Here is a 14,465-nt window from a genome sequence, read left to right as displayed (position 1 = left end):
AGATTTGTTGGCAAAAAAAAAAAATAAATGCTGGGCCTTTTTTAAAAAAAAGTTGTAAACCAGTTCCTTTCAAATAATTTCACAGAGGGAAGAAAGTTATATACACACCAGTATTTGGACACATAACCATAGATATGAGAATAAGGGTTGGATTCATGGACGTGAGTTATCACCTTTTTTTAATCGCTATCTCGTCAGTCTTCTAAAAAAAAAACATCTCACCAAAAAAGGTAGATGGCTGCCTTGCAAGCAGCATTTTGGCAGTGTGCAAGAAATGTTTTAACAACCTGTGGCAGTATTTCTCATTGGTGTATTCTCTCAAGTTTTTAAGCTTTTTTATGTTTTGCTCCACCATTAAAAAGAAAGAAATGTAGAGGAAGCTGGCTGAGTCCTTAGGTGATACTGTAATTTCTAATATGAGCAGAACACCATCGTTACTTTAAAAAAAAACCTGTATCTCAAGGAACTCAAATGGATTCAAGCAAGCAATCTTCCACATGAATTACTTCAGAAATTGCATTCAGCTCCTTTAGTGGTACTAATGGGTTTTGGTAAGTAACAGAAAACATAAAACTCTAAGGAAAAAAAAAAATACTTGCATGGTTGTGCAAATCGGTTTGGTTACTTTGCTTCCAAGATATGTCTTTAAAACAAAAACTGTCTATAAATAGGGGAAAAAAATATTCTCACCTGTAATTTAAAGCTTCCGTGTTTTCAGAAGTTGTCTTTTAGATATTTTGATGAGCACAGTTGCTTGCACTAGTATTGGATACTTCCTGTTGTCTATCTGGTGTTCCTGGCAGCTGGCACTCTTGATATGATATACAAAATAGCATTTCCCCCCCCCCCCCAAAAAAAAAAAAAAATCACATTTTAAAATGAGGAGAATCGTTGGCTTTTTATTTCTGTGGTGTTTGGTTGGTTGTGTTTGGTTTTGGGGTTTTTTTTGTCTTTTTTTTTAACATTCCTATTTCTATGAGACAAGGGTTCAATTCAATAGACAAGAAATCTAAGATTTTTTTCTCGTGGCTGTGTGAGCCAGGCTGCAATTCAAACAAATATCCAAACAACAGAATGTGGGCAGCATGAAGCAAATGCATGGGTCAGTATCAGTTCAGGGGAAAAATCTCCCTCCACGCACAGATTAAAAATGCTTCCTGCTAAGAGCAGTAATGAGTGGAGGACTTTGGTTTTGGTCAATGCATTGGAAAAATACCTCCTGTTCTGGTGCTTCACTGCCTTCAGCTCAGGTGGTTTATTTTTTTTTTAAGTGAACATTTGTCAGCTTTTTTCTTATTTTGAACAAGCTTTTTCAAGAATCCCAGGTGCTCTGGGTGAACATTATGGAGTCTCAGAAAAATCCTTGTAGCCACTAAGGTTATATGCATGTCAAATACTTGCATCGGAAGACACTACAAAAGCTTAATGTATGTACTGCAAAAGTTGCTAAATTCTTCTTGAGCATTTCATCTCTAGATGCTACATGGGTACCATATGTAGCCCAGATTGATGTGGTATTTATTTTAACCAGTGTAATAAATAGTTGCATATAACTGACCAGAATGCAAGTTAAAGCTGCCTGCAGGCAGCTCTATTATCTTTCAAACTATTTGAGAAAGTTCCTTTTTTTAATGGACCCTACTGTGCTATAGTCTTTTGAGCTCAGAATATCCTTTTCCACCTTTTTGGCATGCACACCCTTCAGGGCATAATGTTAGCTACTGGTGCACAGAGGAGGGAGTCTTCAATGAATACCAAACCCACAGAATTAATTAGTTTTTAGTACAGTCTGAACTTTTTATGACTAAATTCCATAGAAAGCCTAACACAGCATAATTCTTTATTAAACTGAGCCCTAAATTTAAGGAATGGTTTTACAAACCTTTGGGGAAATCATTTTTTGGTATCTCTAGTCACTCTCTAAAACTGTGTATTGCAAGGATGGCTCCACAGAGATTTTACATATTAGCAATAGGAATTATATTTAAAGTATGAAAAGTGCTGAGCAATTTTCCTGGATGCCAAAGCATATTAGTATTCAAAAAAAAATGTTTATATAGGTACTGTTTTGTATGTGGTCCTGCTGCACCATGAGGAAATCTTCACACCTATTAATTTCTATCAGAAGAATATGCTTGCTTCCTGTATTAGAAAGGACTCATTTTTCTTCCCTTACTCCCTCTTTTTTTTTTTTTCAGAGAGATCCAAAATCAAGATCCAATATAGGTATCAGAGTATTACAAGGGCAAGCGTTTTGTGATCAGTATCAGTATTGCCTTCATCTGCAAGTATGCAAAATTCATTCTGTTTAAAGCCATTAGAAGTATTTTGGTGGACCTGGGCATTTTCTTCCAACTGAAAAGTATTTAATCTTGGAGTCTCCAATGCTGCAGATATTAAAAAGCTGCCTGGACTTGGTTTTGGGCAACTGGCTCTAAGTGGCCCTGCTTGAGAAAGGGTGTTGGATCAGGTGACCTCCAGAGGTCCTTTCCAACCTCAGCCATCATGTGATCCTATGAACCTGTCAGGATGTGGTAGCTTGGTGTCTAGAGTTCCAGTGCATGGGATTGTCTACATTGACTGAGAAGACACTACATCTTGTTGTGCTAAAAACGAAAATTTCCTCTTAAAATGGCAAGTAGTGCAAATTTATTGTTCCCCAGAAGTTTTAGTTTTAAAACTCTTCACTTTATGTATTATTTCTTCCAGTTCAGATTTTGCAGTTGTAGAAGCATATAAACCACCATAGAGAAAATCCCATTGTAAAAACCTTTGATTTTGATTTCTCCTTGTACATCTGTTAAAAAATGCAAATGACTTCAAGGCTGAAAGTTGCAGCTGAAAAAGACTGGAGACCAGGTATTAGCAGAAGCAAAGGGTAATGCTGCAAATCTCAGTTTATCCTTGCAGAATGCGTGTCCTGCTGCAGTATGTACCCTGGCTTTCCACTTCTGCTGACCTATCCAAATTCCTTAAGAGCCTTTCTGTCATGGCTAATTTCACCCCACTGCTCTCTCCATGAGTGGGGAAGGAAAGAAAGGCAGCAAAGTTATTGCTGCAGACAGCAGCTGAGATTTCCTCCAGAAAAATCTGTGAAGCTGAAGAAAATGTCATTGAGAAGGACACCTTCCCACAACCACGTGTGGTAAGACCTTCCAAAAGTGGGGTAGTGAAGGGACTTGCTTATGAGAGCCAGGCTGCGTGTACATTTCCCTCACTCCCTCCAACTGGAGAGCAGAGACTATTTTTGCCTGCTTATGCCACACAGAGAATATTCAAGGTGAAGGCTTGTTTCCTATGTCTGCTATGCATCACAGAACTTGCACCCAGTAAAAAAGACCTAACTGACTGAGCTTAAAAAGTTGATTATTGCATTATCAGAGGCGTGCCACATGCAACCTTCAGACCTCAGATCTTACCATACATTTCCACAGCTGCTGTCACCCTGCTGCCACTGACACGTTGCTGCTTTTCTTTTTTCTTTTCCTTTGCTGGGGCTAAATGGTGAGGGCTCAGCTGCCAAAGTAACAATAAACAGAAGCTGCAGGCAAAGAGAAAATAGGAAAGAAGATAGCCAGCATTTGCTCTAGGCCTCCAGAGACATCCCACGTTAAGATGCTTTTCCAAGGAACCTCAGCATCTACACATCAGCCCGTTGAACTACAAAGCATCATCAGTGAGAGAGAAAAAAATCACGTCCCCACTGGCATAATTATGCAATTTAAAACCTCAGTGTAGGCACAAATGGGCTCCTCTTTGTTAGTTTAACAGCAGTTTGAGGAGACTGAAAGGAGGAAGACTGCCTGAGCTTTGCTCTGCACAGCAGAACTGCAGCAGGGATATAGGTGTGCCCGCTGGCTAGTAATGACCCGCTGGAAAATGTGGTTTGTAAGGAAGCAGCAAAGAGCCAAGCATGTGTGCAGCCCTGACCTCCGCTGCATCCCCCTGTCTCTGCTGGGCTGCCCATAGTGCCACTCAGAGGTGATAATCCAACACAGAGTCTGAAAAAGAGAGCAGAAACTTTTGCAAAACGAAATATCCAAGATACGGATAAGTTTGGACTTGTTCATTTGACCTTATTTCAACATCCATGAGCACCCTCTCCCTGGGCCCTCACAGTAGCTTACTTGCAGATGAACTTTGCACCCTGGGGAAGGAGGTAGGTCAAGGGAGGAGGAAAGGAGGGAAAATAAAATAAAGCCCTTGTTTGTTGACAGAGCTATCATCAGAGCTCTTTTCATTACTCAGAGTGCAAGCACTGGTATGTCTGGGCTCCTGCTTGATTGCTGTTGGTTTTGGTACTTTCTGGTAATACAGAACTAACCATCTGTGCTCCCAGCAGATCCTCTCCTTCTTTGTCCCCTTCTGCCTTGACCTAAATGTGACTAAGTAATACAGGGTGACATGTCAGTAAAAGAAGCCCTCCACTTGCCCCAACTCTGCTACTGTTACTCGCTATATACCCAAGTCTTAAAGAAGGCAAATTTACTGAACACAATTAGGTGTTTGTTAAGATGCTCATACCCCACTTTCCTGTGCGGTTTGAATCCCTGTCAGATTCTTAATGCAATGTACAACAAGTGCATAAAATAATTGGTCTGTAAATACAAAATGGCTTGGCAAACAGAAAGCCTGAGACCTGTCGTCAGTGCAGCCTGGGGAGGCTGTTTAGGCTAGTGGTTTATCAGTGAAATGATAGCCAAGGAAAAGTAGACCCACTTCAAAGGTGTTGTCTAAAGACAGAGATAGGACTTGTCCATTCAATGTGCAGCATGGGCTGAGAGTCTAGCTTGGAATGAGTCACTTGGATCTTTTTTTTTACAGATTATTATTATTATTATTATTATTATTATTATTATGGTTTGGACAAGGATTAGACATTGGTATTGTGCAATAGCAAGGCAGTGATGTGGGTAGAAAAATAACGTTTCAAATTCTGCAGAGTCAGTGCTGCTAGACTGCTGGTAAAGCACAAACATCTTCGGTTCTGACTTTGCAGGAAAAAACTGTTCTGTTTTAGTATTCTGTTGGGACTCCCATGTAGTGTCTGAGGCTATGGGAGCTGAGCACTTTCAAGGAATACAGTAATCTTGTAGCAAGCCTTTGTCATGTGCCATTCTTTTCCATCCCACTTTTCTCCCCCTTGAGGAAAGCAAGCTATATGTGATGCACTTTCTGTTTGCTTTTTATTTTGTGACACTCATTAGCAAGTGCAAGGTCAAAGGAATACATTGGTTTTGGAAAGGAAAAGGCTAAATCTTCACACACTCAATATTTGATCGTGTTTTGGGTTGGGTCTGTAGAAGGCTGTTCTCTGACTAAGTTTTGCCTTTGCAGAGCATGTATTCTTATGGTAGAGCAGTGACAGAGATGCTGATAAGCTTTCAGTATTAGTGTTGGCTGCCCTCCACCCCATTTTCTTTCTCTCCTTTCTCTCCCCTCGCCTCCTGCCAGCACTAGTTGACACGAATGTGTCTCTGCTCTATCCCAAAGTGATGAGCAGAATTGACTCAGTATGAGCAGAGCCCAACACCAGGTGAATGCAGGTTGTCTTGGACAGCTCTAGGGGAAAAGGAGGGTAGAAAATAAAGTGCAGAGGGCAGTGACCTCATTTCTGTGCTATGAGAATTTTGCAGCTGGCAGTAGGCCAGGGGCAGGAGGAGGCATGGCTGGAAAAAACCCTGCTGCAGCAAACCTGGCAGGGTTTAGGCAGGAAGAAGCACAAACTGGGTAGGTAGGGTTCTCAGACAACGTGAACCAAACATTACAGATTCTTACCTAAGACCTTCTCACCATTTTTTTTTTTTTTTTTAGGTGGGGTAGGAGGAGTGCAAGAGGGTGTGAAGGAACAGTACATCCCCTTTACACATCCAGTCACACACCAGGTGACCTTGAGCAGTTAAGATCATCCTGTGGCACCTTCCCTGTCTCCCCATTCATTCCCACCAGGCTTGTCTTGCCAGCGCAGGTGGGATCACTGCAGCAGGCACATACTGAAGCCAGGATTGCCAGCTGACACATGCCAAAAAAAAAAAAAAAGGCAAAACCAAAAAGCCCCACAAACAGAAAAACATAACCAAAACAAAGGAAAACTACAGACCTTTGATTTTTCACACTGTTACTGAGGCCGATCATAAAAATCAGGACAAAGCACCATGCCTGGCATCTATGGCTTAAATGTGGTCCAAGCTCCTGGCAGCAGTGACAGGGGAGATAAAATTTCCCTTCTTTGCTTCCTTGCATTAGTCCTAATCCCAGTATAAGGAAGAGTCTGGCTCAAATCAGACAGACCATCCCAGAGCAGCTCAGCAGAAGTCTGTCCTAGTGTGTCCTGGCAAGATGTCACATGAGGCCAGATTGCAGATAAGGAGGCACCCATGCCCTGTTGCTTTCAGTGGGAGGTAAAGAGCTAAACCCCTCTAAGAAATTGTCCTGTCATGCCTGAATGCTATATGAAGTAACTTCTGCTCCTGGTACCTAATGTTGAAAAAAAAGAGTTCCCCTAAAACCCTGTCCCTCTTAAAAACTCCAATATCTTGCAGCTAGGATGGGAACCTGCCACCCTGCAAAACACTGGAAGTAGCTGTCCACTAGATTGCTCTTCTGCAAATAAGCTGTTCTATTAATTATTACTAACATGATGAACATTTCCCCTATATATATAATGATACCAACAAAAAGAACCATCTTCTGCTCTTTTGAGATCAACCTTTACACAAGGTCAATGGGGTGAGAGCAGCCAGAGTGCTCTTAAGCATGTGCTGTAGCTGTGAGTATAAGATATCCCCTCCTTTCTTCACCATTTTCCCTTGGCAATGCCACATGACAGTTGTTCAGTGCTGGGCAGACTCCATGAAAGGACTCTAAGGTTCTGCCCAAATTTGCTGCTTCGTCATTATTTTGATACAGTGATTGCCAAGCATTTTGACACAGCGAATGCAGTGTTCTAACACAGTTTTCACCAGGTCTCACTGTAGATCGTTACAGGGAGGTTAAATATTAATTATTTTAATAGCAATGCCATCAACTGCTTTTGCAGTGCTTTCCTTGAGAAGATCCCGAAACACTTTACAGAGAAGCTCAGTAGTATATTGGGAGCACTTTTAAATCCAGAGCACTTTATTAGACCCCGGTCAGATCAGCTGACATTGACAGGCAAATAGAGCCAACACACTCAGCAAGCACAACACGTGATGCCACAGAACCGTGGTAACAGAGAGCAGAGATCTCCATGTTTTGGCTTTGCAGTTTCTACAAGCTGCCTCCCGCTCCCATTTGAAACCCAAAGCTTGTGCCAACAAATGGCAGGAGGATTTTATGCAGAGTTTCCCTCATGCCAGGCTCTTAGAAAATGTTATTACTCTCTTCTCAGGCTGTTTTCTCAGGCAGGCTTGGTTGGTGCAGCCTGTTTCTACCTCTGGGACTTGCTAACTCCCACACCAGTTTCTCCATGGACAAAACCAGCTTGAAGCTGGCAGGGCAGTCACTTTTTTTTTTTTTTCTTCTCTTTTTCTCTGCAGCCACTAAGTTGAAGGAACAGGGGGGGGGGGGGGGGGGGGGGAGGGAGAGGGACTGCATCCCATGCTGAGGACCCTCTTCTCCACTTTCAGCAAAAAAGAGTAAGGCCATGTTTTTTTCCAGCCTCCCTTTTATAACCTCTGACTTTCTGTGCAGGAAATGGCTCTTTCTAGTGTCTGGATGTTATCTTTTAAACACACTAATACTGCTGCCTTGGGCTTTTAAGCAGAGAAAGGCATCCAGCTTTCCTATCCAGAAAACCTTTTAATAACTTCCCTTGGAAGCTGCTGCTTTGCCCAAGGCAAAGGCTCGCAGAGCACAGCTGGGACTGGGGAGGACTAGAGAAGGGAAACAGGTCAGGGAGAGCAAAAGAAGGAAATTCAACGCAGGAAAGTTCAGGAGGCAGATTTGCAAGAGGCGTGTTTTCCCCTACGTTTCCACCTGCCACCGTGCTGTCCTTTTGAGGCCAGACTGCAGAATGGGAACATGCAGAAAGCAAGAAACCAGAACAGTGTAGAAGACATTATTTAATAGCTCATCTTAAATAACAGGACAATGTCAACATGTGAACAACTTACACCTGTCAAAGGTGGCACAGAATATCCTGTGGCGTTTTGCCATTTACCCAGTACATATGTTTGGAAAATAGAAACAAATACTGTCCCATCAGGAGCTTCAGTATATAATCAAGGTTTAGACTTTCTTTTTTAAGAAACAGCTTGACACTGAAACAGAGTTGCAAAAGCAACATGATATATAAACAAAACAGGTTTTAAATAAGTTTCTAAGCATGTTCTCTACTGAAAGGTATTTTTTAAAATTCAATTTTACATCTATAAATACATAGTACAAAAATGCAAGTATACAAGCCATTTTTCCCAATAGAGTTTTAAGTAGCAACATTCCTCCAACATAAGATGCATATATTTGGAGCAATAATATTAAGTATATACATATAAAGTATTAAGTATATACATATAAAGTTATGAAGTGTCTGAGGATATAAATTAGTAAGAACACACACAGACAAAAATACATGTACTGTGAAATAAATAATTCAACAGCTTTACATATGAAGGTATCTATAATATTATACAAACAAAATATACAAGGTTGTAGGACTTGATCTTGCAGTTGCTCGTATCTGTCACTCGAGGATCTGAGTAATTCCACTGCAGTAAAAAAGCTATTTTATGGGATTACTCATATGCTAAAAATTAGGTGCACAAAACTACCTTACTGAAATGGCTCCTGACTAGCTTAGGCCCCACAGAAAATTTGGTGTGAATGAATGTGTTCAGTTTTATTCTTGTGAGTTGAGATACTGTTGGCATTCGGGGTCTCCTTTCATTTCTGGAGATCCAGAAATTCTTCTTCCATTATTTGGATAGACACACCAGCATCCAGCAGACTCTCCATCCAGCGAAGTTTCGCACTAGAATATTATTAGTAAAAAAAAAACCCCACAATAAGTAACTGTAAGCAGATTACCTGTGAAATACTGCAAGTAGAGGTGTTGGACAGAACTAGGATCAGAAGGTGGAGACCTGCCATGTACAGACTTCTAAATGTGCTGGTCGCTGCTCTGACAGAGCCTCTGACCAACACACTTGGTTAGGGAGCCACAACCCAAGCTCAGCTACCACAACAGCAACTTCAGATTTGAAACAGTTTGCCCACTCCTTGGTAAAGAGCAGTATAAACCAGCAATCTCTTCCAGCATGAGAAACCAAAAGAAGGCAGAATATATGAGCTGGCAGGGTTAGAGCAATAACTGGATGATGTGGCTCTTCACACAAGGAGGCAAATAGGGGTGTGTTTTTTTTTTTTCTTGGGGAGGGCATTAGATTTCTATCTGTGTCTGATTAGATCCCAGGTCACAATGTTTGTGAGTCACCCAGTGGTGCCATGCCCAAAAACAAGGAGTCTCGCCGACACGGATCTATGTAGACCTACTAAATTTGTGTGCATGACCTGTGGTTTCAAGGGTGTGGCTTGAGGTTTGGGGCTTTAGTTACGCTTGCAGATTATGCTCACCTTGCAATGGTCTTTTTTTGAGGCTATAATGGAAATGGACATATATCATAATCCATAGGCAGCACAAATCAGTATTTTTGTTCTACTATCAGAAGGCTAATTTTGCTCCAGAGAGTTTTTTCACTGCCTGAGTGAATTTTTCACTACCTGGGAGCTGAGAGTCTCCTTTCTCCATAGTGATTATTATATATTCAGTGGACTGCAGGCAGTATGGTAGATATTATCAATTAATGTCAGCTGGGAATATGCTAACAAATCAGGTACATGGAGCTTGAGTTAGCCTGAGAGCAGACGGGGTTAAAAGATTTTGGAGAAGGCCTTGCGTGCACCTGTTCTGTGAATGGAAAAGACTCCTGCCTCTATTGCTGTCATCCCACAGCATGCAGCTCACTTTTAAGAGAAGGACAAACCATCTGCTCCCACTACTAAGTATCCCTATTTTCACAACCTGCTTTTCCAGCAGCTGCAAACTTGTGAGTTTGGGAGCACAGGACTATGAAAGGGTTGGCTGTGTCAGGCTAGTCGCTGCGCTGCTGTGAGCAGACAGGGGAAAAAGCACGTACCTGTTTGCTGTGGTAAAATCCATTCTTGTTGCAGTTGGGCAAGTAGAATTTGTGAATCTCCCCTCCGCTTCTCTGCTGAGCCTTTGCCAATTTATACAGGGCTCTGTAGAGCTCCTTCTGACAAGGTCCCTGTGGGAATACCATGCAAAGGTTGTCAATACCAAAATCACAAAGAAATCAGCTAAACAAAAAGTGATCAGTATAAAGCTAGCAAAAAAGCTGAAAATACTTATTAGTCATATAATCTGCACCAGGCTGCTTTGCATGTAGTTTTTACTTGTTTCAGTAGGAGCACAGCCAGAAAACTCTGGTGTTGCATTTAGGCCTTTGTTTTTATTCTTTGAGGTATTTTCTGTCCACAGAAACATGAGGATTTAAGTCCTTAAATTGCCACACAAGGAAATTTAACCTGTACTAAGTAAACACATTACTGCTCAGAGGGTACAATCTCTCCTATTATGGGGAGGTGCATGTTAGGAGGCTGGCGTACGTGAGACTAGCCACGTTTTCTGGGTTGCCATGGCCCTGTGCTCTGTTGATGTATGGAGAATAGGTGCAAGACATATATAGACTGTGCAAGAACAAACATCTGAATGTTTGTTATCTTTTGTACAGGACAGAGCTGTCGCCAAAGCAGGATAGAGAGCACCCCTGCGGCTCTGAGACCCAAACCCAAAGTGCCTGGAACTGGGGATGAAGAGCTGTTTGCAATATTCTCTATTTTCACAATTTGCTTGCCCCTTTTTCAAAGTCACAATGCCACCCATTAATAGTACCCAACGTGTTTAAATGAGTGAAAGGGGAGGAGAAGTGACTGAACAAATATTTTTTCTTTAGAGTGAAAATAATCAGAGCCTCTGCTTTTGCAAGACCTCCCCGTGTCAGCCCCTCACATAAGTGTTCTTATTCAAGTCAACAGGTTTATCTGTGGCTCTGGCTGAGAAAAGCAAAAGCCCAAGAATCAGAACTGGAGCTAACAGCATTTATGTGTAATAGTTCTAACTAAAATAGTGGCTAAGTCCCGTTCTGGATATGGAATGAGGCTTCACCCCCATGGGGTGGGGTGGTGGTTAGTAGGTTTGTTTTTTGTTTTTTGTTTTTTTTTTTTCCATTTTGTCTGCGACCATTACAAAACTGGTCTTGTGTGGTTTCCAATTCTAATTCAGCTCGTGCTGCGTGTGTGCTGGCTGCCTGGGACTGGTCTAACTGTGATTCTCTGGTGCCATCAAGTGGAACACAGACCTGCCTGCAAAGGCCCCACACTCCCATTACCCACTGCGATTTTGCAGTGGCGAAGGTAAAAAGCTTACTTTAATTGCTGAGTTTTCTGTCTTTTTACATGCATCTACTCAATAGTGCTTCCTGTGATCAGAAACACGTTCTGGTTTGCACTGGTGTTTCATCAAAAACTATGAGTAAGGGCTCCCTTTGATTTCACTGAGCACTGGACCAGTGGCAAATGCCTTTTATTTTTTAACTAAACCACAAAAGGAGTCCAAGATTTTAATACAGGCTCCTGGAAATTAAGGGCCGGTGTTATAATCTCATAGTAAATGCAGAGAAAGCAACCTCTGCATGGAGTCCATATAGGATATATCTGATGCACACCTGTTTTTATTGCTGCTGCCATTTTGCCTTTTCCTTAAGCATCTAATGAAAGCATTCCAAAAGTCTGTTCGCTGGCTACCCAAAATACTGACAATTGCAGTGTTGCTGCTAGAAATTCATGCACATTTTCATTCTGTATTCTGAATCAATAGCAACTATTGAAATGGTCTCTGAAAGGTTTGCAAAGAAAACTCACCTGCTCTTTCCATTTCTTGAGTTCAGATATTCTCTTTGCTTTCATGTTTTCATATGCTGTGATGGCATTCCAGGGGATGGATTTGTCCTGGCCTATGGGAAACATCAACTGATAGTTCAGCAGCTGATCCTGTGTCATTTCAGTGCTTTCCAAAGGCATATCTTCAGGTTCAACAGAGTCTGGAAAGGAATGATATTAAGGTGAACATCTTCAGTGAACTGTTGCATTTATTCATCCAAGATAAAAAAGAAAAAGAAGAAGAATCACCAACAAGAAGTAATACCTAAAACAGGTACATTACAGTAGCAATCAATTACATATGCTGCACAGCAAATTAAACTTTTGTCATAAATTCATAGGTAGATGCATCGGCTGTTCTCTAAGAAGTTGGTTATTTTACAATCTTTCAAAATCACTCTAATGCCAAAGACAAAGATGCAGCCAGTCTGTTAGAAATGAAAAAACTTTCTTTGACCACAGTGGGTTGTAGAGACTTCGCTACGTGAGGAAAGACTGGAGTAAACTTGTAATGAATTTAGATTTTTGTTATCATGATGTGTTTCTGGTTTTATTCAGGAGGGGAACTGGTCCAAACCTGATCCCATGGCATCCTGTACTTTGTTCTGTGACTTGCCTCACATATAAGAAAGGGTAGCAATTCGCAGGAGCCAGCAGCAGCTCATGCTGGCCTGCAGTGGATCAAATAGCCAGGGATCATCGGCAGAAGCCGTTTGGATTTGCCTGGTCATGGCCTGAAGGCCAGTGCCTAACTCAGTGTGTGTGAACTCTCATGCTGGGAGCAATAGAAGCTCTTTGCAATTGCAGGGACTCGTCATGGGATAAAAGTTTGACATGTGTCTATGTAACTTGTTGGATCAATGCTGTAAACAATTATCCAATGGGCTAAAACCCGCCTGTTTTTCCCTTTGACCATGTTTAAGAAAAAACAGAGGCAGAAAATTGAGGCTAGAAAGAAAGAATAAAACCAAGGAAAAAAGTCAAATCCTAGACCTTTTTGACTGCAGGAGGCTTAAACACTGTGTTTAGTCACCGTTCTCTCCCCTCTCCGCTCTCACAAGTACAAGAGAAACTCCACTTACTCTACCACCAATGGCCATTGCAGAGCCAACAATTATTTTTGTAATGCTATTGAGCTACCTTAATCACCACTGCACAAACACAGGAGTAATGATGAGGAAAATAATAATAAACTGTAAAATAATGAAATAACACTGAAGAAGTTCCTGATCATCATGTAGCATCAGATGCTCGATACATCTTTTTCCTCAAAGATGGTTTGGCTAGCGGTGCACCACTTTAGGCTTCATTCCCGAAACGAAGCCAGGCACAAAGCCTGTTTAGGTCTTTTCATTCTCTGGCATGACTTTTGGAGACGGACATAAACTCTAGAAAACACCCGTCCTACTCCAGTGGCTGTTTACTACCAAGGAAGAACCGTCTACACTTCCCAGACACCTTGTTCTGAGTATCCCGCATCGCCTCCTTGCTACGGTTGAGTGCTCTCCCGCTCGCTGCCGGGCTGCGAACACCGCCTGCTCCGCGCCGGGGCGCGGCCCGGCCCGCACCGCCCGCAGCGCCGTCTCCTCGAAGCCGCCCCGCGCCCCGCCGAGGCGCCGCCGCCCGCAGCGCCCTCCCCGGGCGCAGGCGCGTCCCGCCCCCAGCCCCCGCCTCCCCGGGGGCGCGGTACCTGCCGCCTCCGCCGAGCGCGTCCCTCCGGCCGGGCTGGCGGGCAGGCACGACCCTCGGCCGCGGATGAGGGCGGAGAGGGGCCGGGGCTCCCCCGCGGGGACGTGGCAGCGGAGGCCCTGGCGGCAGCGGGCCGTGTAGACCCCGCAGGGCTGGCCCGGCCCCAGGGCGCAGGTCTGGCAGCAGCCGCAGCCGGGCGGCCGGGCCGGCTCCGGGCAGCCGGGCGCGACGGGCGGGCAGAGGGCCAGCTTCTCCGGCGGGCAGGGCGCGCAGTGCAGGGGCTGCGGGGCCGCCGCGGCGGGCGCCCGGCGGGGGCCCAGCAGCGCCGGCAGCAGCAGGGCCGGCAGCCAGCAGCGGCGCAGCAGAGACCGCGCAGCGCTCATGCCGCTGATGAGGAGGGACGGCGGGGCGGGTGGCTCGGCCCGCCGAGGAGCGGGAGGCAGCTTGCGTACACCCGGCGCGCCCGGGCCCTTTATACGGTGCTTTGCCTGGCCATTAATCTTTAACTCCGAGTTAACGATTGTCTGAACGGAAGGGCTGGAGAAGCATCACTTCGCCGGCGGTTCAAGTCCCTGACCACTCTTCCCCTCCCCTTTCACTTTCCCCCTTTATCTTTTTCTTTCCTCCAGACATGCAGGAATGCTTTTATTCCCTCACCCCTACCCCTCTGCCCTAGCACAGTTAACAAGGAAAAATGTGGAGGGGAAAGGGGCAGAGGGGGATGGAGGGGGGGTAGCCCCCTCCCCTTTTGCCTGTCGCAAATGTCTCCTGTCTCCTGTTCTTGACATTTGATAAACGTGTAAATGTTTTGTTTTGTTTTGGTTTTTTTTTAAAAA

The 14,465-nt window shown here is 43.7% G+C and overlaps 1 protein-coding gene across 1 annotated transcript; it reads right to left on the bottom strand.

The window, feature by feature from the left end:
• Positions 1-8,050: 8,050 nt before the first annotated feature.
• IGFBP1 (insulin like growth factor binding protein 1) lies at positions 8,051-14,313 on the bottom strand. Its single transcript, XM_074897927.1, has 4 exons — positions 13,631-14,313; positions 11,923-12,101; positions 10,119-10,247; positions 8,051-8,953 (listed from the first exon to the last, which is right to left on the bottom strand). Exons 1-4 carry the CDS (start codon positions 14,010-14,012, stop codon positions 8,822-8,824), a joined length of 822 nt encoding a protein of 273 aa, XP_074754028.1. The 5' UTR covers positions 14,013-14,313; the 3' UTR covers positions 8,051-8,821.
• Between the last annotated feature and the right edge of the window lie 152 nt (positions 14,314-14,465).

Source organism: Athene noctua, chromosome 2 (genome assembly GCF_965140245.1).
Source record: "Athene noctua chromosome 2, bAthNoc1.hap1.1, whole genome shotgun sequence".
Lineage (NCBI taxonomy): Eukaryota > Metazoa > Chordata > Aves > Strigiformes > Strigidae > Athene > Athene noctua.
The sequence above is the reverse complement of the archived record's forward strand: the minus strand, read 5'-3'. Positions and strand labels throughout refer to the sequence as shown.